Below are 21,844 nucleotides of genomic sequence, written 5' to 3' on the forward strand. Positions count from 1 at the left end.
GCAGAACTGTTTCTTGTTAGTCCGCATATTGTAAAGGAAAAAGAATATGCTCGATATACTACAGGCAGCTGGAAACGATGAACAAACACATAGAAACAAATATCTTACTATTAATATTTAGGGGAAAAAAAAAAAAAAAGTCTTTAAAGGTTTCAGATTTTAACGGTCGCTTAAAAGGGTTTGTTAAGGTTTTTTTTTTACGCTTTTGCTGAGGTCTGAGTCTGCGGTCACACCCCTTCCCTTTTGGGGGGGGTCTTTTCAGCTTTATTATAAAGCATCATTTTTCTCGCACTTAACGTCATATGCAATTCTACAGCAAGATTACAAAAATTTAAAAATCATTTGTGCGGTATACATGTAGAATTCCCATGCAGCGTGAAGTGTCGACATACGCGTTTCTGCTACCCTCCCCAAGTCTTTTTTCATTTCATCGTATCAATGTTCAGTTTTCTGACCAAGATGGCTTATGCTATGTAACGTTTTATACTATGTAAGGAACTCTGTGCTACGCAGCGATCTTCGCATCGAACCTCTAAAAGAATATCTGCTACGAAGCAATGAAAACTTCTTCCAGAAAGCTTTGGATTGTAGTCTTTTAAATTATTTTCAGATCTTCAACTATGAGATCCTCGCAGAAGATCAATATCTACGTCCTTTTGCTGCATTCATGCTTAACACAGATGATAATCACCCAACTTAAATTATGAATACCAACTTTTTATTTAATACTCATTTTCATGTGCATTTTACTGTCATCTGGGCACTCCTACGCATGATGAACTCTTAACTGCTAAGCTCCGCCCACTGGTCATGATTGGATATAACAGCACTTTTACGAACTTTAAGTGTAAAATTTTTTGTGGTATTCTCTTACCAGGACTATTACTATTATGAGAAAAATAAGTGTTCATAATTCTACACGGCAAATAAATTAAAAAAAAAAAATGTTTTTATACGTTTTCTGTCCTAGCAAATGGCAAGGACTCTCCGCTATCACATGACATGGTCAACTACTGGACTTTTACTCTCCATGTAAATATTGTAAATACCTTTTCATATTTTATCTAGACTCTCAATTATCGATACTCATCTAGAACTATTTTTCCCCCCTACTTGAAATTATCTTTGTATCTTATTAATGTTTGTGAACTCATCTAGTATCTGAATTATTTATTACATCACCCCACGATGTAAAATTCTGCAGTGGCAAAGTGCCACCTTTCCCTTTATTTTTCACATCTTGTTTCTGTGACAACTTTTGCTGATGTTTTTACTTCCAGGATGCCATATTAGAAGACAACTGGCAAAAAGCCTGCAAATTCACGCCGGCTAGGCGTGAATATAACAGCGGTAAATGGAATGGAATGGATCATTTTTAACATTTTGAATATGCAAGGAAACAGCAAAAATGCTTAAACTTCTATAATTTTTATATAGGCTTTTTATGATCGTGACATTCCTGTTTTAGGTTTGTCTTCTTTTAACCGTTTGTATTATTTGATACGATATGACAATTTATTTACTGGATTTGGACGGGGGTCCATTTTTTTTTAAATCTATGATAATTGTAATTACTATTTTCTTTACGGCATTTTTTCTTGAAAGTTTTCACGGAAATATTCTGCTTTCGGGCCTTTAAACTGCTTAATTATTTCAAGGTAGTAAGTACTCTTTCAGCCATTCTCTGTAAAGTATAAAACTTCAAATCATTGTTCCTTTTTTCTTTTTGATTTGCTGAAAGTTTTGAAACTTCAGCTAATAAAGCATGCAAGCAGCCATCGTTGTTTAAAAATAAACAAATTTTATTCAGGGAGTGACGATGCAAGAAAATGCAATATTTGTTTTTTGTAGTGGCCTAATTATTGCATGAGAAATAATTATATTTTATCTTATATATTTGTTCATTTGTTTAATTATTTTATAAAATTAACTTTAATATTTTGTTAATTATTCATATTTATATTTCTTTTATGCTGAATGGCAACAAGTAGTTCATATTTATATTTAAATTTCTTTATGCTGAATGGCAACTAGTTCTGATTCATGATTACTAGGTTTTGGTTTCAGACGTTGCGCGTAACGTCGCTAACTGGAAAATAAAATGCAATAAACTTAGCTATTTGTTTATAATTCATGCTGTTCCTAATCATAAATTAATTTTAAACATTATTAGCCAAGGCCACATTTTTTTTTGAAACTATCGGTGATTATTTCCTTCTGAAAGAGAAATATAAGAACGTGAATTAGAAGAAGAAAGTTAACGAATTCTCCTTATAAATATATTACATAACAGGGTTGTCGATTTTATAAATACTTTCGCAGATGTTTGTTTGATATAAATATGACATGGCTAGTATATTGTAATGGTAGATATATGTATGCATTTATGTAACAGGTGTTTCTTTTAAACTGATTCTTGAGTGTTAACATACTCCAGAAAATAATTTTAAAGCATTATCGGAACCACCTGTTTGGAGTCTCTTATTACTTGTCAATAAGATTTAACAGCTCCTTAAAATTACAATGTCTGCAACATCTGCGTATCTGTGTTAGTGGTGGTGGTTTTTAAATTCTTTTTTTTTTAGTTGCTCTTTCGCTATGTATAGCGCAATAAAGTCATGAAGAATATGTTTTATTTATTTGCGTTTGAAATAGAATAGCTGTTCATCAGACTGCAAAATTATGAATTTTTGATTTGGTCAAAGTGTTGTTATCTATTTTGATTGTAATTATTGTAGTAAGAATAAACTGGCAATTATATTTTCGGCAATATGGGCAATTATATATTAAATTACGAATGGCAATAGTGGAGGTTTTTTACATTTATGTTTCGAGCTTCTTCTTTTTATTAGGAAATGAGAAAAATGGCTTCGAGTGTATTTGAGAATTAATGCGTATTATCGTAACGCCATTTATACTCTGAGTGTTGTTTGAGATGTCAAAGCTATAGTTGTTACTTGTTGGATTTGTAAAATAAACTGTGTGTTGTTCACAGGATGTTTCATTGAATAATTAATACACTCATTTCCATCACTAATTCTTCTGATATTCGAATGCAAAACAAAATAATGTATGAATGATATACCAATATATAGAACAAATAAATTATATGAAATAAAACACAGTCAAAATATTTTACAATGCGCTAATACGAAAATGTTTATGAAAATTTCATTGCTCATAGTAACAGGGAACAAAATCGTATGTTGATACAAATCGTATCGAAGTATTTCCTTCAATATTCATTCATTTTATGTTTGCCTTAAACGTAGCATACTGATTAAAAGTGCAGTATTTTGAAAGAATTACTCTGCTGGTGCTTATTCTGTTAGACCTTCTCATGTATGTTTCAAGTGAAATTGATAAATATTTTCTAGCATCAGGCACTTAAATTTTTTTTTTTTTTTTTTAAATGAAGAAAAATAAAATTGTAATCGGTATCGGAGCAAGCAGGAAGTGATGTTTGTAAAGCTTCCGTTTTTAGCTTGTTTTGTTAAAAGTTTTTAGCTTAATAGTAGTTAATGTTAGTTGATAAAGGCAAATAGTATTTTTATGGTGAATTTAATTATTTAGCATAATTATTGTATATTATGACAAGTCGTTTGACTTTAGAATTATTACAATACATTTCATTGAAGCAGTTAAAATTTTGCTGTCTGTATATTTTTGAAGATTTTGTGGCAACAGTTATTTGTGTTTGATTTCATCTGTTTTTTATTCTTTAATTAATTTAAGAAAGTTTTATAAAAGTTTCGGATATTTTAGATCTTGTGGCAATATTTGTTCGTATTCAATTTTGTTTATTGTGTCAGTTACGACGGAAAAATTTTTAATACTAGATTTAAAAAGTTTAAAAACAGGTTTGTGTTTTCTGTTGTGGGCAGAAAGATATGAACACTTCTACTAAATCAGATGGTGATCATACAGTTGAAAATCAGGCATTGTCTGATACGCGGTCTGATGGGCCGTACGGATCGCCCGAAAATTCGTTCAAGCCTCCAGCTGGCGTAGGAACTCAACAGGGTTGTCGACGGCCACAGAAGAAACATTTTCCTGGAAAAACTAGTAGCAGTATATTTTCTACGGGCGATTCAAATCGGGCTACATCTGTCATGAAAGGGGAGTCATTTGACTTTCGAAAGAAGAAAAGTTTATGGCCTGACGATCGTTAAACGAACCTTGGACCGAAACTGTTAAAAATTTTCAGTGCCGATAAGATGTCTTCTCTGACATAGAAAGAATCATTAAATTATTTATTAAATTTGTTAGGCGATAATTATATGAAAATTTAGCAGAAAATAGAATTTTAATTTGCATGCTTTTGTCTTTAAGCACTGTAACTCCGGATTAAATTTTTTTTGACAATAAAAGATAATGATTATATAAAATATTAAATATGTGTTTATTTTTATACTTATATTTGTGGTATATTTCGAGCTAATATAATAAAATATGTATTAAATGATAAAGCAATTATTTATAATTCAAGTTTTCATAATTTTAAAACCTAAGACAGCTAAAAATTGATTTTCATTTTCTTACACTGAGTAAATTAAGTTTTTAAGTCTTTTCCCTTATTTTCTCTTATTTTGCTTCTGAAAATATTATTGCTATTTTATGCAAAGAAAATCAGTAATTCAAGAATAATGTATATTAGCTGTGAATCAGCAAATATGACTTAAATACTTTCTTTGCCTCCAGGTTAATTGAAGAATCAAAAGAAAAGGAAGGAAAATCCCAAACATCGATTCAAATTTCTTTTCGCAGTCCAGACACTGGTGAAGAAATTGTAAGTTTATTCTCATTAAATATCTGATTTAATAGTTAATATAGTGAAGGAAATCATATTTGTTATTTCTTAAAATTATTTTTTAGAAAGACTTTTTAAAATAAAACAACAGTTAATATTTTATTAATGGCATATCTCTGCATTATAATTTTTGTCTTCTTTGCTTAAACATAATTTGTAAAATAATATTTCCGAATTCGTTTTTCATTTATATGTAAAATCGGTAAAAATTTGAGCTTTGCAATAATGAGTGTAATACAAGAGTTTTGACATTTCAACTATTAAGGTCTTAAGTATGTTGCACAAAGTTGTTTATTACTGTTCTTTTGGAAGGCTGTTTCCTTTCTCCTTAATTTTTTATTCTTAAATTGCATTAGTTAATTAATATCTCAGAAGGTGTCTAAATGATAAAACACAGACTGTTCATGTAATTATTTTACATAATAATGCATTATATATTCTTATTATAGTAATATCTATATTATTATATATATTCCTTATTCTCTACAGAGCTATATATTATCGTTATATTATATCTCTTTTATATTATTATTTACTTACTTTTGTAAACGTCATAGCACACTTGTGGAACAAGAAAGTTTTGCATTTGTTTTTTAAAATAAAATAAATTTCATCTGAAGTATTTCTGAATTTTTATTAACTGTATGTTTTGAACTGATAAATCTTGCGTTTCTTTTTTCAGTGTAAAACTATCAAAGTTGACAATAGACTTACAGTACAAGATTGCATTAAATTGGTTCTTCAGCAGCTTGGTTATTCTGTAAGTAATTAGAAGGATATTTTGTTTTTAGTTTTCATTTCTATATTTGTACCACTTTTATGATTAACTTTTTTTTTTAAAGGAAAATGGAATAAAAGATTATAAATTATGGGTTAAAACTGGAAAAGATGATGCTCCATATCCACTTATAGGTAAATTAATATATTATTATATTTAAGTCTTCTATTTTTATGTTAATTCTAGTAGAATTAAGAAATTTTATTAAAAGGGAAAATATGTAAATTTTAAAAATGTACTTTTTAGTACTGACTGACTATAGAACTTAATTTATTGAATTTACTCCTCAGTTAATTCTTAAGAATAATTTATTGACTTTTTCTTTGATTAATTATTAAAAATAAGGTACTTTTCCATTTTGCCGGTGCAAGCGATAAAGTCGCCAAAAATGGTACAACCGATGCCAAACAGAATATCTTCGCTGGTAACCTTTTACGCCTCATTTTCAAAACAAGTCGCAGCCATTTCTTATCAGATTGATTGTTTCTTTCAATACTGGCATACCAGATTAACCAGGTAGCTCAGTTTTATGTCCGTTTATTAGCGGTAATTAAGTTAATTATGTCCATTTTATTCGTGGTAATTAAGTTAATTAGGATGCAATCACATTGCTCATCCGAAGGCGAAAATATAGAAGAGGCAAAGTCAAGGATTAAATTCATCCATTCTAATGAGAATGCACTATCGGAGTAAAGCAGTGCGGGTTTACATACATAATTTCTGAGTAAGCTATTCGTACGAATTGAAATAATTCTTGCATTTAAACTTGTATTCCAAATCAAGATTTAACTTGAAATTAATGTAGATAATTACTGACAGAATTAGATTTTTGTAGCGTAATTTACGTGAGATGAGATCACTTGGGGGTCACGTGATATGAAGCGGCGAATAAGGATGTTGTACCATGAAAGCATAGTAATTCTTAAATTAATGTCTTTTTACAAATTTATAGTCTTTATTTATTGTCTTTTTACAAAAGTTTAAACGATATTAAAACGGTTATGCCTTTAAAATAAAAGTTTCTTAGAACTAACATTTGTTAACATTTTTTATGTGTATACTGTGTGTTGTCGCCAATAAAGTCTGCTTGGCGAGACTTGCGCCGGCGAAACGGAAAAGTACCAAAAATAATTTATATTACATTGCTTTGTAATCAAAGAGATTCTCTTATATGTATTAAAACATATAAAATACTTTTATTTGTTAAGATTTAGGCAAATTATAATTATATACCTCCCAGGAAATTTTTTTTTCAATTAATGTTTGATTTCAAGTACTTATCGAGTTTATTGAGAATCTTTGTGTTTTTTTAAATATGCTTTTTTTAAAAAACATTTTTATGATTGCAAATATTTTGCTTTTCTAGAACTTAGTGATTCTAAAAGTTGTAAAAGACCTTAATTCATTGACTGTACGTTGTATTTACAGGTCATGAATATCCCTTCAGTATAAAAATGAATTTTATTCGAGATTTATTGAGGCAGTCCGAGTTGGATCTCCGGAATTTAAGCAACATCAGCACTGATTCTAAATGTTATTTTATTCTTCGCAGAAACACGCTGAACTCCTCAATTAGAGTTGGTAAGTTAATTTAAATTATATTCTGTAGCATACTTTTAAAAATAATTTCACAAGCCTTTTTTTTTTTTTTTTTTTTGTGTGTGTGTGTGTGTTTATTTTTACTACTAAATTTAATTTTATGTTCCTGATTGTGTAGAAATTGTTTATAATCCTAACTAAACAAATTTTATGTTTCATGAGTATAATCATTTTTCACTCAGTTTATAGTAATTTAAATTAAAAAAAATTTTTTTTTCATAGATCCAAGACTGCAAAAGAAAAGAAAAAAGCATCGTCGCCCTCATCATAAAATCAATTGGCTGTTTAGGCGTCCTGCTGCCAAGCATGATTCAGTGGACAGTGGTAATAGTAGCCCACCTCCTCATAGCTTATTTGGTTTATCTTTGTGGAAATTATGTCCAAATAATACTATTCCAAAACCTATTATGGTGAGTATCATTTACGTTGCTTACCTCAGAAATATTTTAATAATTTATTATTGTTATTGCAATTTATGTATTGAATAATTTATTATTGTTATTGCAATTTATGTATTGAAAAAATACAAAATTGCATAGTGTAGAACTGACAAATATTGTCCTTAGAATGTGAAGTGGTAATTAATTTTCCAGTTACATCTGTATTTAATATGTGAAAATCAACTTGAAATTATATGTTAATGTAAATGTTAAAAAAATTCCTTTTGTTAACCAAGCATGACAGTTAAAAATACTGGTTTTGAAAATGTTGGATGCTTATGTATTAGACAGGCACAAACGACTTTGCATTTTCTTAATCACTACTGGTGAGATATCGAAAGTCAGAAGCCTGATAATCCTGTCAAAACATAAATAAATAAAAAAACTTGGTTGTGTTAGATTAAGTTGTACTGAACTAACATAATTGTATGACTGGATTTTATACCCATTAGAGAAATATCAGAAAGAAAAGATGGTCCAGATTTGGTCCTTGGAGCAGTCAAAAGCCTATTAAATTTGTGATCTTAGTTGTATTTTTTTTACAGCATTAGGTTGATATCTGTTGAGGGACTTTATGAATGCTTTCGTATTCAAGTTCAAATCATGAATTCATAATATATTTGCGTTAATGAAAATTTGATGCCTGGAATTGGAAACAGCTAAATTTTGAACATTTCATTCATTCATAAATGTGATTTTAAAAATCCAAATGTTGGCTGCTGAACAAATATGGCATCATAATTTCATCCCTTATGTACTTTTCTGTTATTGAGATTGGATTCAGAAATGTATGTATGCGTGCATATACATCCTTTGACAGAAAAATTCTAGGGTCATAAAAAATAGAATATTGCATTTACCAAGTAATGATCCTAGCTGCTACCTCTTGGCTATCTATACACATCTGCCAATGTTTCTGGAGGTCTTGAAAGCAAGCAAGAAAATTTTCAACTGCATTGCCTCACCTTAGGTCAGGGTCCACCCCCTCTTTCAATCGAGCTGCAATGCTTGCAAGTTCATTTGTCACAGCCTGTTGGTTTGTCTGCAATAATCTTGATCAAGCTTTCCTTTCAGTTTACGTTTTCACTTATGGAAACAAGAAAATATCAAATAATCTTTGATATAGATGTGGGATCATGTCTCTCTCTATCCAGTAGTTCAGCAGAAATTCTTCGTTTTTCCTCTTTCTGTTCATCTCTTAGTGAGTGAGGGATGATTCTTGCATTAAGTTTCCATTTCCCTAAATCTTCGCGTAAAATTTTGTGACACACATCACGATTCAAATTCAGTTCTTCTGATATATACGCACCGTTACTTGACAGTCTTCTTTCAATAACTACCTTACACGCTCCATGTTTGCATCGAATGTGCTGTAGATGGGCGACCAGCTCTGGGATCGTGTTGCACTGCATCTCTGCTTCACAAAACCTTTCGTGCCACTCGAAAACACGATTTCTTGAAAGTGTCTCACCAGCATATGCTTGCTTAATCATGTTTCATGTTTCATTAGGGAGTTTCCCCGAGCTTAATGTAGAACTTTGTTCATGATTAGCATCCATTCTGTCACTTAAATGAATGCGAAAACAATCCGAACAGGGTGTTGCTAAGCACAGCCCTGTCTCCTAGTAAGTTTGCACGGAAACATAGCCAAGGTCATGTCAAGTAAAAAAATATTACCAGGTAACATAAAAAACATTTCTTTCTTTTTTAGTACTGCAAACCCAGAAATTTGGAATTTTTCTGACAAAGAAGGTATGCATATGCACACACACATAAATATTTCTGAATCTGGTCCTGATAACAAAAAAAATACCCAATTTATTACACCCTTGCTGCTAACTATTATAAAATCATATTACCTAGTTAATAGATAAATATCAAATATTTTTACTTCCTTGTAAGTAAAAAGGAAGTATTGTAATCGCGAAAAGTTTCAGGCAGCATATTTCAACAAAAATATCCATTTTGACCGCTATCGAATGCAATTTAATGATGTTTTTGCGTGATATCTGTACGTAAGGACAGAATAAAAGACTCTTTTCCTTCAAAAAAATTATAAAACTGCTTTAAAATTAATTCTGAAGAGAATTTTTCGTGGCGTCTGTACGAACGTATGTACGTACGTATCTCGCATAACTCAAAAACGAGTAGCCTCAGAGCGTTGAAATTTTGTATATAGGACTGCTATAACATGTAGATGTGCACCTCGTACTTTGGTTGCAATCGGCCACACCAAACGTATATAAATATATTTATATATATATCCACTCTTTTACCCGGCTCAGTGATCTCAGTTTCTTTACTCTTATGTGTTTGTAAATTGTACATTTTTTTTCTTTAAAAATGATTGAATTATATTGTTTTTATCTTATGGTTAAGGATTTTATGCCTTTAGTAAATCTGTGTGCAATAATTTTAGAATTATCAGCAATTTTAAAGTTGTTTAATTGCCGCTAAGCCTGTTTTTAATGGCGGCCATTATTGTTTACATTTGAAACAGGAGACTAGTGGATTTCTTGCCAATCTAGAGAAACTTAGCTTCGCAACAACAAAGATAATGCATTCATTTATTATTGCCAATTAAATCATGCTTAATCCTTTCTGGAATTTTTTCGAGGAAATAAGTGTTTGAAATTTACTTTGTAATTTTTAATATAGATATTTTGAGTTTTTATGTATTTTTGCCTTCTTGCGAAGTAAGAACTGAATTAATTAAATGAGAAATACTCAATCGTCTGTGAAAAACTGTTTCTTTTTTGTTTTGTTTGCTTAATTTCTTTTATACATCATTCTAGCTTTATTATAGTATTTGAATATAACATGGGGCAACGATTAGATAATTCTTTAAATGATATACATTTTGTGCATTCTGAGTTATAATATGAATGAAATATAATACTGTTAAGTAATCCTAGCGCCAGAGTGTCGCTATGGTAAACAAAGTGAATTTTAAAGAATGCATTTATTCTATTGTGGTTTATGCGCTGTCGGCGAAGTAGGTTTAATTCAATCTAATAAGTTTAAATAAAATGCAAGAAAAAATGCATATAATTTAATATTCCGTACAAGGAAGTCATGTGGTGTACACATCAGATATTTTATTTTATATGAAAACGATTGTACTTGTGGATTTATATTAGATAATGCATGGATATTATTGATAATGCTAAATTCAACCGTAATTAAACATTTAACTGTTTCAAGGGGCTTCAAAAGAATTTTGTTTTGTAACTGTTATATACTAACTATGTACTAAAAATGTTTTTTAAAATTGTAAAATTACTTGTTATTAAAATTAATGTACAATTTTTTAGTCTATGCTGGTGCAGCTGTTCTTGCAAGGCCCATTTACCGTAGGCATCTTTCGCAAATCAGCGAATGCAAGAGCATGCAGAGAGTTGAAAGAGAAATTGGAAGCCGATCCTGATTGTGAGATGAGAAATGTCCCTATCATTGTACTTTCTTCTGTTTTTAAGGTAAGTTAAAAAAAATGCAATAAATTTTCCATATCTGTCTATACATCCAGTCTGCATTCATTTCTGGGAGGCAAAATCGTTTTTGAATATTAGTGCATATTGTATGTAATATTGAATATTATTGTTATGTATATTGTTATGGTATTAACTTTAAAAATGGAAAACAAAGTAAGTTTTGCCGTTTTAATAAGCTTTCGAAGTTACCATCATCAGAAGTGTCATCTAATCTTTAATTAAGGATTTAACACTGATGAAATGAAAACTAATTATTTTAAGTCGGAGCAAAAATTTATGCTGTAGTATTATAATTATTAGAATGAATTCCTTTCACTGAATTTTTTATATTATCATATTTTTAAATTGACTTACATTTTTTTAACTTTAGGAATTTCTCAGGAGCCTTCCAGATTGCCTTCTTCAGTCTGATCTGTACAAACATTGGTTACAGGCTGTTTCTTATGAATCTGAGTGGGAATGTAAAAAACGTGTGTTAAGGTATATAAAGGCAGACTTTTTTTTTCATATTAGGATAGTATTTGTTTAAATATGATTTATATTGCCTTTTTACTTTGTGTGTGGTAACATTAAAAATATCCTGTTAATTCTTGTGTGCTAAAAGTATTAACCGGTAAAAATTTATTTAGTGCTAAAATATTAATCCCTAAATATATTTATTAACCACCAATCTGAGTAGTTTGTTATTCGTAAACAAAATCAAGTACAACAAATAACAGTGATATGTTGTCAAAAGGACAATAAAAGGCAGTTGTCTCGAAAGTCAGAAAATACTTTTGAACTTAATTCATTCTGGGAATAAAGTTATTATGCATAATCTTCTAATTCCATTTTGTACATGTAAGCAGTAATGAAAATAGTAATTTTTTTCATACACAGGAAAACTAAAAATAAATCTTCCCCTCCCCTTTTCTTTCTTTTTACCGTCTTGTGCGAAGTAAAGAAAGTATTGTAGTCGCAGATATTTTGGGGTGTCTTATTTCAACGAAAATATATATTTTGACTGCTATTGAATGCAATCTAAAGATGTTTTTGTGTGACATCTGTACATAAGGACAGAATAAAGGACTCTTTTCCCCAAAACGAGTTTCAGACGGGATTTAAAAGGGATTCAGAAGAAATTTTTTTTCATGACGTCTGTACATCCAATTATATGTATCTTGCATAACTAAAAAATGAGTAGCCTCAGAACATTACTATTTTGTATATAGGACTGCTATAACATGTAGTTGTGCACCTTCCTTTTTGGTTGCAATCGGCCGTGCCAAAAATCTCTCTCTCTCTATATATATACACACACTCTGTTACTCGACTCCGTGAGCTCAGTTTTCTTTATCCTTATATGTTGGTAAATTGTGCATTTCTGCTTTAAAAATGATTGAATTATGTTGCTCTTATCTTCCGGTTAAGGCTCTTTAGTTAATCTGCATGCAACAGTTTAAGAATTATCAACAATTTAAAAGTTGTTTAAGTGTGGCGAAGCCTAATTTTTTTACTATAGCGATCAAATTTGTTTACATTTCAAACTTAGCAGAATAGTTAATGAAGTCGGTTTCTGCACCTTCAGTGTCTTTTTGCCGAGTGGGACTAAAAGTAAACTTTCAATTTTGTGTACCGAAAAATTTGCCATCTTGCCTGCTGTTTTTGGCGTAGAAACTAATTGGAATTATGAAAAAAAAAATTTTCATTGTTTTATATTTTTCCACTTTAATCAAAGATATTTTGAGGTTTTATGTATTTTTGCATTGTCGCGGAATGAAAAGTGAATTAATTGAATGAAAACTGTATCTCTAATAAAATTCGAGGAAATGAGTTTAAATGAAATGCAGAGAATTTAATATTCCGTACAAGGAGGTCATGTGGTGTACACATCAGATTTTTTAATATGGTATAATAAAATTGTTAATTTGCAAGATAACTTCAAACATGTCATCTTTGCCATTCATAAAATTGAAACATGGGATACATTTTGAGAGTCATTTATTCATTTTCTTGCTTTTATCTTAAAACGGAAAAAAATAATGCAGACATTAAACTTTCTTTATTGAACAAAATAGTAGAAAAAAGAATATGTACATGAGATGATACATAGATGCTATTTGTCTGTAAGAGTTAAAGTTATTATTTTTAGTGGCTTTTGTTGAGATTTGTAATAGAATTTCAATCTAATGTAGTGCATTTAATGATTGAATTAAGAATTTTTATTAAAACTGAGCCTAGAAATAGAATTTATGGGAAATACATCCAAGTTGTACTTTTATTTAATAGAAGTTTGTCATGACAAGATTATTGTGGTTATTTTGTTTTCTTCTATTAGCACTTTGTAGTTTAAGAGGTTTTTACATAGCTTAAATTGCCCTCTAATTATAATATAATTATAAATGAATCTTTTGTTACCATGTAATAGTTTTAAATTAACTATTTTCTTTTAATTTTTTAGTTTATTGGCACAATTACCTCCTCCTAATATTCGCCTTCTCCAGTATGTTCTGTGTATGCTGTGGCACATTTCTCAGCATTCAGCAGAGAATAAAATGTCTTCTATGAACTTGGCTGTATGCATTGGACCAACACTTCTCAACCCAGGAAAATTCCAGTCTCCTGTGTTGGAACAAGAGGTAAATTTATTTACCTGCTGTTTGAAGAAATAATTTAAGAAAACTTATGTTAGTTAAACTGCTGAAAATTTTATCATCAAGCTGTTTTGCATGCTTCAGTTTCTTGGACCAGTATTGGTCTAATTAATTGAGGTGCAGTATTAGATCACATGTAGCACATTTATTTAAATTTTCTCCAAGAAATTCAGTCTTTTTCATAATTGTGTTTAATTTAGTTTTAATGCTGAATTTGTGTTTCTTAGTTAGATGAATTTATTGGCCTTAAAACTGAATCTCGTAAATTTGCTTTCCCAATGAAAATGTTTAAATGCTGAAAGATTTAGAATTATGTGAGACAGTACCTAAATGAGAAGTAGGAATTTCCAGGGTCAAGTATAAATGGAAATGCACAAAATTTTAAAATTTTCCATTTATTTACATTAACACAAATAATATTGAACAATGAGTGTTACATGCTCTGCCATTACGCAGTTCATCATAAAGTGGTTTGTGTCATTTTTCTCTTTCATTTAAAAATATTTGAATTTTAACGAGTGTAGTAAGAAGGATGCCAACTTAAATTTTGACAGATAATAAAATGCAACTTTTTATTGTTGTCTCAATATATATATAATTTAAATTTAAAAGGAGGTAAAACATCCTAATTCTTTTGTTGCATTTCTCATGAAATTTTTATGCAAGTTGATCATGTTAATTATTAGATAATGTAAAATATACTCTAAGTTTGTTGTAGCAAATTTAAATTATAACCGTTTTAATTAATTGTGTGCAACTAATTTATTTATATAATTTAAATTTAAAAGGAGGTAAAACATCCTAATTCTTTTGTTGCATTTCTCATGAAATTTTTATGCAAGTTGATCATGTTAATTATTAGATAATGTAAAATATACTCTAAGTTTGTTGTAGCAAATTTAAATTATAACCGTTTTAATTAATTGTGTGCAACTAATTTATTTATATAATTTAAATTTAAAAGGAGGTAAAACATCCTAATTCTTTTGTTGCATTTCTCATGAAATTTTTATGCAAGTTGATCATGTTAATTATTAGATAATGTAAAATATACTCTAAGTTTGTTGTAGCAAATTTAAATTATAACCGTTTTAATTAATTGTGTGCAACTAATTTATTTATTTTGTTATGTTGCAGGATGTGGCTAAAAGGGTTCCTAAAACAGTTGCTTTTCTGATTGACCATTGCGCTGAATTATTTGGAGATCAAGTGTTACAGCTTCTTGGTTCATTTCCAGAAAGAGATGGTTCCAGACAAGATTCAGGTGCAGAAGAATCTGACAGTTTACACAGTCTTCATGACCTTGCAAGTAAGTGATCAAAAAATATTTTTAGTTGTGTAGAAAAGTATGGATTTAGTAGATTGATTTGACAAATATGAAATCAATGATTTGCTAATTGTACATATACCATGCATACAGGGTCAGATTAACACTTATAGAAGCTCTAAGTGCTTAAAAGATTTTTGTGTCCCCTCCTATATTTACACCACCTGTTTTTCATTCTTTTTCTTTGCTGGTTTTTGTTTTCATTTTTTTTTCTTTGCTGGTTTTTTTTTTTTTTTTTTCCCAAATGCCAGTTTTACCATGGATGCATTCCATGGTAAAACTGGCATTTGGAATTTTTTTGGTGCCCTACTTTCTGCATACCTAAGGAAAATATCTTTTCTTTTGGTGCTCTAAGCATATGCTTATATTGGTTATTGGTTAATTCAGCCCTGCACACATGCATGCACACTTAAGGGGGGGGGAAGGCACAGGAAAGAAAAATCTACTTAAAGGATTTTTTTTTTTTTTTTTTAAATTGAAAGATCTTATGTTAAGTTGCACTTCTTTACAATGTAATATCAGCTTCTCCAGTTCTGCTGCTAGCCATTTCGTTATTCCACAGTTGTGTATAAAGTCTAAGCTTATTTTTGGTGACGATTGAATTGATTTTTCAATGTGTGCAAAGAAGTTAGAATTCTGAAATTTTGTTTGCAGATGCATTCAGTTCTGTTCCATTTTTAAATCTAGTAATGGGCAGTCCCATTATAAAGGCATCTCATCAGATGGCTAGGCCATGTGTTTAGATATGATGATGCATTTCCAGCAAAAGAGATAATCTTTTCGAGAATTGAGGGAGTAAGACAAAAAGGAAGACCACCTACTAGATGGATAAATTATGTCGAGGAAGATTTAAAGTTAATTGGAGTCGTTCGATAGAGGGCTATTGCGCCGAATGGGGTCAGGTGGAGGAAACTTGGAGAGACAGCCTTGGCCTGTAACAGGCTGTGGAGCTTATGAAGAAGTAGGCAGTCTCTACTTTGAATAAACTTTTAATTTCCATAGAGGTTTATTACTTGATGAGCTCATGCAGTAAGAATACTTCATTGCCAGAAACTTTTCTAAATCTTTTATCGCATGTACTGTATTTCTTACATTTAAGAAACCATCCTAAAAGCTACATTACTTTGTATGGGCATCTATGATTCGCCTTCAAATTTATGTCTTTCTAGAATTCTGAAAGGAATATGTCTGTCACTTTTCTTAGTCATTTAACTGTGTTCTTGATGTATTCAAACATGCAGTAAACAAAATTTCAGTTTTGCTATAACTATGAATTATTTTAAGCCCTTGTTCTGTTGTGTGCTTGATTAATGCATTCCTAATTTCCATATTCTTTATATGTAGAATCTTTTTACATTCTGATTTAAATAAAGCCCTTGAAATTCAGTATTTGAGTGAAATTTCAAGTAAATTTTCCAGTAAAACGTGATTTTTTTTTTTTTTAAAATTATTCTCTAATTTTTCATGCCATTGTGTTTGAAAAGTGCCTGAAAGTAATCTATTATTGTCTGAGCTATTTAATTGAAAGTGGTTTGACTGATGCGAGTCAATTTTGATTTTTTTAGTTATAAAATAACATACAAATTATTTAAGATTTATTTATGAATATTTTATGAATCAAATGTTTTATTATAAATAGTTTTCTTTAACATACTCCTCATTGTAAAATAAGCGTGTTTTAATTATTTTAGGTCAATACAGAAGAGATGATTCATCAATTGACAGCTTAGACCGTGACTTTCTCGATGAGATAGAACCTAGTCCTAAACTGCCATGCAAAAGCAAAATGTCTCTCACAAATCTGAGTCGGGATTCTGGTCTTACTCTTAGTGATACTCAGTTATATACTCCAGAGGAAGAGGCTGAAAGTGAATCATCTAGTGCAGATAGCAGACGAGGAAACACTGCAGCATTAACCAAAAGTGTTCCCCATTTAGATACAGCTGGATTGGACTGCAATACTGCATCATATGGTAAAAATGCCGGTGTAAGCATCGATGGCTCTTGCCACGATGTTGTGCGTAAAAGACGACAGGGCATGGAAGCTCACAGGACGAAATCTCTTGTTGCCGGTTCATCTTATCAGCATGCAGACTATCACTATGAAGAAAGTACACACTTGCCTTTGCAATTATCTCAGTCTTACAGTTATAGTATGCAACAAGATCTCATGGATAGAGGATACGATAATTTTGTGCGCAATTATCACAATCCTGTAAGGAGGCGGGATGTTCGAGGACGTTCGGCTACTCAGAGACCAATTGTGTCAACAGTAGAGTCAGTGGACAATTATGTAGAAGGAACTTTACGCAGAAGTGCTTCAGAAGAAAGCTTATTGCAAAAATATGGTAACTCATCAGCTCCCAAAAGAGTTTTAACACAGAGAAAACGAAGGGCACCTTCTCCTCCTGCCCAAAAAGGTACAGTTTCTGCTCCATGTAGTACCAAAAAGACTGATAACTCTATGAATAATCTCGCTCGTGAATTATCCAGTTGCTCTGTAAGTAGGGCGCCAGACAGGCATGCTGTATGGTTTGCAACACATTCTAGGCGAACTGACTGGAAAAGAAGTCAGTCAACATCCAAGATCGATGAGATCGATCAAGCTCACGATTCGAGTACATTATCACTTGTTTCTAGTGAAGACAGTACACCACAAGTTTCACGTAGTAATAGCAGAGTTCAAGAACTGAGTTCAAAATCTCATGGTGATTTGTATAATATGTACTATAGTCCACCTAGAGTGAACAGTATTTGCAGTTCTACTTCAGATGGTAGCCAACAATCTCACCATTCTCGTTGTTCACAATCCTCCATAAAATCGAATAGTTCGCACAGGTCTCAGAGGTCAAGTTGTTCTTTAAGCAGTTCTCCTGCCAAACCATGCGAACCCCCCAGTTATCTAGAAGCTATAAACCGACAGACAATGCTTAAACACATGCAGCAGCCAAATGCTAAACAAGTTACCGAAGAAATGAGGGTAGAGCAAATGTCACTGAGTGCTAAAGCTCGAGAGTTATACGAAAACTCTGTTCGAATGTACTCACAACAGATCCCCGATACAGAAGAGACTCACAGGGCTGTCCCTGCTAATGTAGATTGTGTAGATGGTATTCATAAGGCATCTATATCTGTGAAATCAACACAAACTTCTCCCAGAGCAGGTAGCCAAGATGGAGCACATCCTAGATTGAGGCATTTACCACCGGTGCATGTGACTGATGCTCAGCTGAGTAGAGTAAGAAACTTCCATATCAGGCCAAGGCATACAAGGGAAGTACTACCCGAGGAACTCCGAAAAGAAATAAATTGGAGTGTTGCTCAGCTGCGTGACTTGTTTAATGCCAGAATGCAGGAAAGTAAACCTTGCACTTTTCAAGGAACCTTCTTAGAAAAGAGTGAAGAAATGGGCAGCGGCAGACATCCCAGACGCATGGGCCAGCAACAGCACACACGTAGTCGAAGTCTGAGTACAAGGAGTGAAGAGGAATCTTTTGTCTAAGTCTGACTTTGAAAAAAATGAATCACTAAATGTAGAAAATTTTTCATTTTATTTTAACAGTCCTTTCTGGAAAAGTTCTCTCAACAGAAAGTAGCCATTCATTTCATGTATAAGATTCAATAACAAATAATTTGGAGTGGATATATACATCCCATTACTTCTACATTTAGTGATTCAGTTATGTACATAGTCCCTTTCTCCTCAGGTTTGAATCTATAAAGACCAAAAGTTTAATGTGTGTTCATTGTACATTTTCACTGGTGTAACATTTTAACAATATTATGCATTTATTTACTAAAGATTGTGCAATGTGTTGTCATGAGACTACTCCCTTTTGTAAATAAGAAGTCCTAGCCTTTTTTGTAAGATAATGGAAAATTGCATGATTTACTGCTGCTTCCACCCTAGTCCAAGTCCGGACTTCCTCTCTAAAATTATCTATAAATATAGTTTCTGTATTTAATTAATTACCCTGTCTTCTCTTTGTTGCATTAACATTTGAAGATCAGTTTTCTTGCCCTGCGTAAGATGCCAATTTTGAAGCTCATTTTTTTGTACATTTATTGTATACAATTTTTTTTCTATAAAATTAAAAAAAATATATTCTAGAATTTTGTTTTCTTTTATTCATTTTAATTCATTTATAACATTTAATTCTGAAGTAATCATATGTATATATTTACCAAAAGTATACATTCTGTAACATTCAATATTTTCATTAATAGATTGTTCCAAATTCAGTATTTTATCAGCCTTTTGACCACAGATAAGCTTTAAAATAATTTTTGATTCTCAAGGAACATCATATTGCAGAGATAAAGAAAGTCATAGAATGTGTTCTGTGAAACATCCTATCCTAGGCAGACAGCTTGTGATTATATAGTTAATCAAACAGTCCAAATTATTAAAAAAATTTGTAATTTATCAAAAAAAAATTATTATGATTTTATTTCATGATATTCTAAGATAATTATTTGAACTTCAGATTAAGTAATTCCAAATTAATTTTCATTGCTGTTTTGAACGGAATTCTGAGTGGATATTTCCTAAATCCCATAATGCAATTTTAAGTTTGCATTGTGAGAGTAACTTAACACACAGAAAATATTAATTCCTATGTATTTTAGTAGTATTCAGAACTCAGCTTATTTTTTCTAATTTATCCACTAAGTTTGCATGAATTTTTGTTTACCTCACCAGGGCATTAAGAGGTAAAGATAAAGTAAGCTAAATCCTCCATGGAATAAAAATGTTTATTTAAACCATATTTAATTGTAAAGGAAAGGACGAAAATTCTTGCATACTGCATGGCAAGAGGAGTACATGATCTTCAACTCACCAGTTTTGCTAATCGGAGATGTAAGTGAATATCTTACTATCCCATAGTATTAGGAAATAGACAAGAAAACTCATGCCTAAATCATTAAATGGTATATTCTTAACATGCCTCTGCAGGTGCCAGTAGTTTTGTATGCAGTACTTCAGTAAAAACTCCACAGTATGAATACCTGTTTGCAGGATAATTATTTTTAAAATTATAATGCAGTTTAATTCTTTTAGAGTTTTTTTATTTTGAAGGAAAAGTTTTTTATGAAAAGTACTTTAAAAGGAGTAATACAAAAATTTCACAAAGAAAAGCAGTTTTTTTACTTTCTTTATACAGATTATACTTTCCCACAAGCCTACTCATACATTTTCAATTCCACCTTTTAAGGTTGGCAGGTAGCCCAAGAAGCTTTTGTTTCAGTATCGGTTATACAGATATATAACCACTACAATAATTATGCACTTCCCATCCCAATTTTGAGGAACATCTCAGGAATAGTCCAAGGGTCTCCTAATTTTCTTCCTGTGCCAGTAAAAACCACTTGAGAAGAGTTTCAGTTTGGTACTAATTTTAAATGCCTCTCACACAGACACTATACAATCTCCAGGATTTGAATCTCAGTCTATCAGTATCGCAGCTAACCACTATACTGATTAGGGAAGATAATATGTATAAGGTGAGTCAGAAATATGGCTTACATTTGAAATAAATGTTTTGCAGTATATTGAAAAAAGAAATACAGTCAAAAGTCGTTAATTCGGACCTCAAAGCTACAAACTTTCTGCACATGTGCCGCGTTGACTTTACGGCTGCGAATATGCGTGTGCGCATGCACATAATACATTTATGCATGCGCGTTTAATGTACAACGGATGGTATAAGCTAAGCTCAAATTATCTGATTCAGTTAATGTTGCAGATTGCGTTGTTCTTTAATCTTCGAATTGGATCCGACTTATTATTTTTTGCAGATTGTTAGAGCAATTTTATAAAAGTAAGCTTGAACTTTCGATTATGTCAAATAGAATTTCCGATATATATTTACTAATATGTAAAGGATCTACAAAGCGAAAATATGTTTCGAAGTCCATTAAACAAAAAGTAGACTTGCTGCAAAAAATGGATAAAGGCATACATATCCTTTGTTTCTCTAACCCTTCCGAAACCTGTTTATCAATTTCACGCCGCAGTGCCCAATGAATTGGAAGTTGATCTGTCAGCACTATCCTTATCTTCAGGGAAGATGTTTTTATTTTATTTGGCTTATAATTCCTTACTAAATGTAGTATTTCATCTTGATGTACTCTGTCTTTGATATGATTTAAATCAAATTCCTCATCATTATAATTCACTTCCGATAGCGAAAAAGTGACACAGAGGTTATTGAAAACGAAAAAATTTTGATTGACAAATTAGTCTGTATTCTCAACACAGCAATTATAGGACTTGAGCAGCGGAACTTTGTAACTGATGAAGAAATTATGTCTGTTTATAAAATTAAAGAGAAAGTATTATAACACAAAACGAAGCAAATTAAACAACTTACATTGAAAGAAATGTTTAATAAAGTAAACAAATAAATATTAAGCTTTTTTTTTTTTTTTTTGTAAATTTTGATACAATTTAGATCATAATTGTTCTTTATTTCATAAATTACGGTTTCATATTTTTAATTTTATAATTTCTGCATGCCATCTTACCAGATTTAAACTGATGATCTATAATCCGGAATCGCCGAAGTCCCGACGAGTCCGGATTAAGGACTTTTGACTGTAATAGAGTTAACCGAGGTGACTGACTAGAATCATCATTAAGCACCAAGATCATTTTAGTGTAGTATTGATACCATCAGTATTTGGAAAGTGACTTCTTGCAATGAAAAAAATCCAGACATGTAAACTTTCTGCAAGAACCACAGTAGCAGCATTATATTAACAT

The 21,844-nt window shown here is 31.1% G+C and overlaps 1 protein-coding gene across 4 annotated transcripts in view; it reads left to right on the forward strand.

Moving 5' to 3' along the window:
• LOC118196098 (uncharacterized) overlaps positions 1-19,191 on the forward strand; it is a 787,551-nt gene extending 768,360 nt beyond the window's left edge. For all 4 annotated transcript variants that reach the window (XM_085827471.1, XM_085827472.1, XM_085827473.1 and 1 more), the window contains 10 exons: positions 4,702-4,789; positions 5,493-5,570; positions 5,653-5,722; positions 7,017-7,169; positions 7,410-7,597; positions 10,942-11,103; positions 11,489-11,598; positions 13,559-13,736; positions 14,889-15,060; positions 16,770-19,191. In XM_085827471.1, coding sequence (XP_085683597.1) covers positions 4,702-4,789; positions 5,493-5,570; positions 5,653-5,722; positions 7,017-7,169; positions 7,410-7,597; positions 10,942-11,103; positions 11,489-11,598; positions 13,559-13,736; positions 14,889-15,060; positions 16,770-18,580 — 3,010 coding nt within the window. In that variant the 3' untranslated portion in view covers positions 18,581-19,191. The remainder of the gene's footprint in view (positions 1-4,701; positions 4,790-5,492; positions 5,571-5,652; positions 5,723-7,016; positions 7,170-7,409; positions 7,598-10,941; positions 11,104-11,488; positions 11,599-13,558; positions 13,737-14,888; positions 15,061-16,769) is intronic.
• Positions 19,192-21,844: the final 2,653 nt, after the last annotated feature.

This window comes from Stegodyphus dumicola, chromosome 12 (assembly GCF_044657685.1).
Source record: "Stegodyphus dumicola isolate Sdum_Otavi_A_Nest chromosome 12, ASM4465768v1".
In the NCBI taxonomy this organism is placed as follows: domain Eukaryota; kingdom Metazoa; phylum Arthropoda; class Arachnida; order Araneae; family Eresidae; genus Stegodyphus; species Stegodyphus dumicola.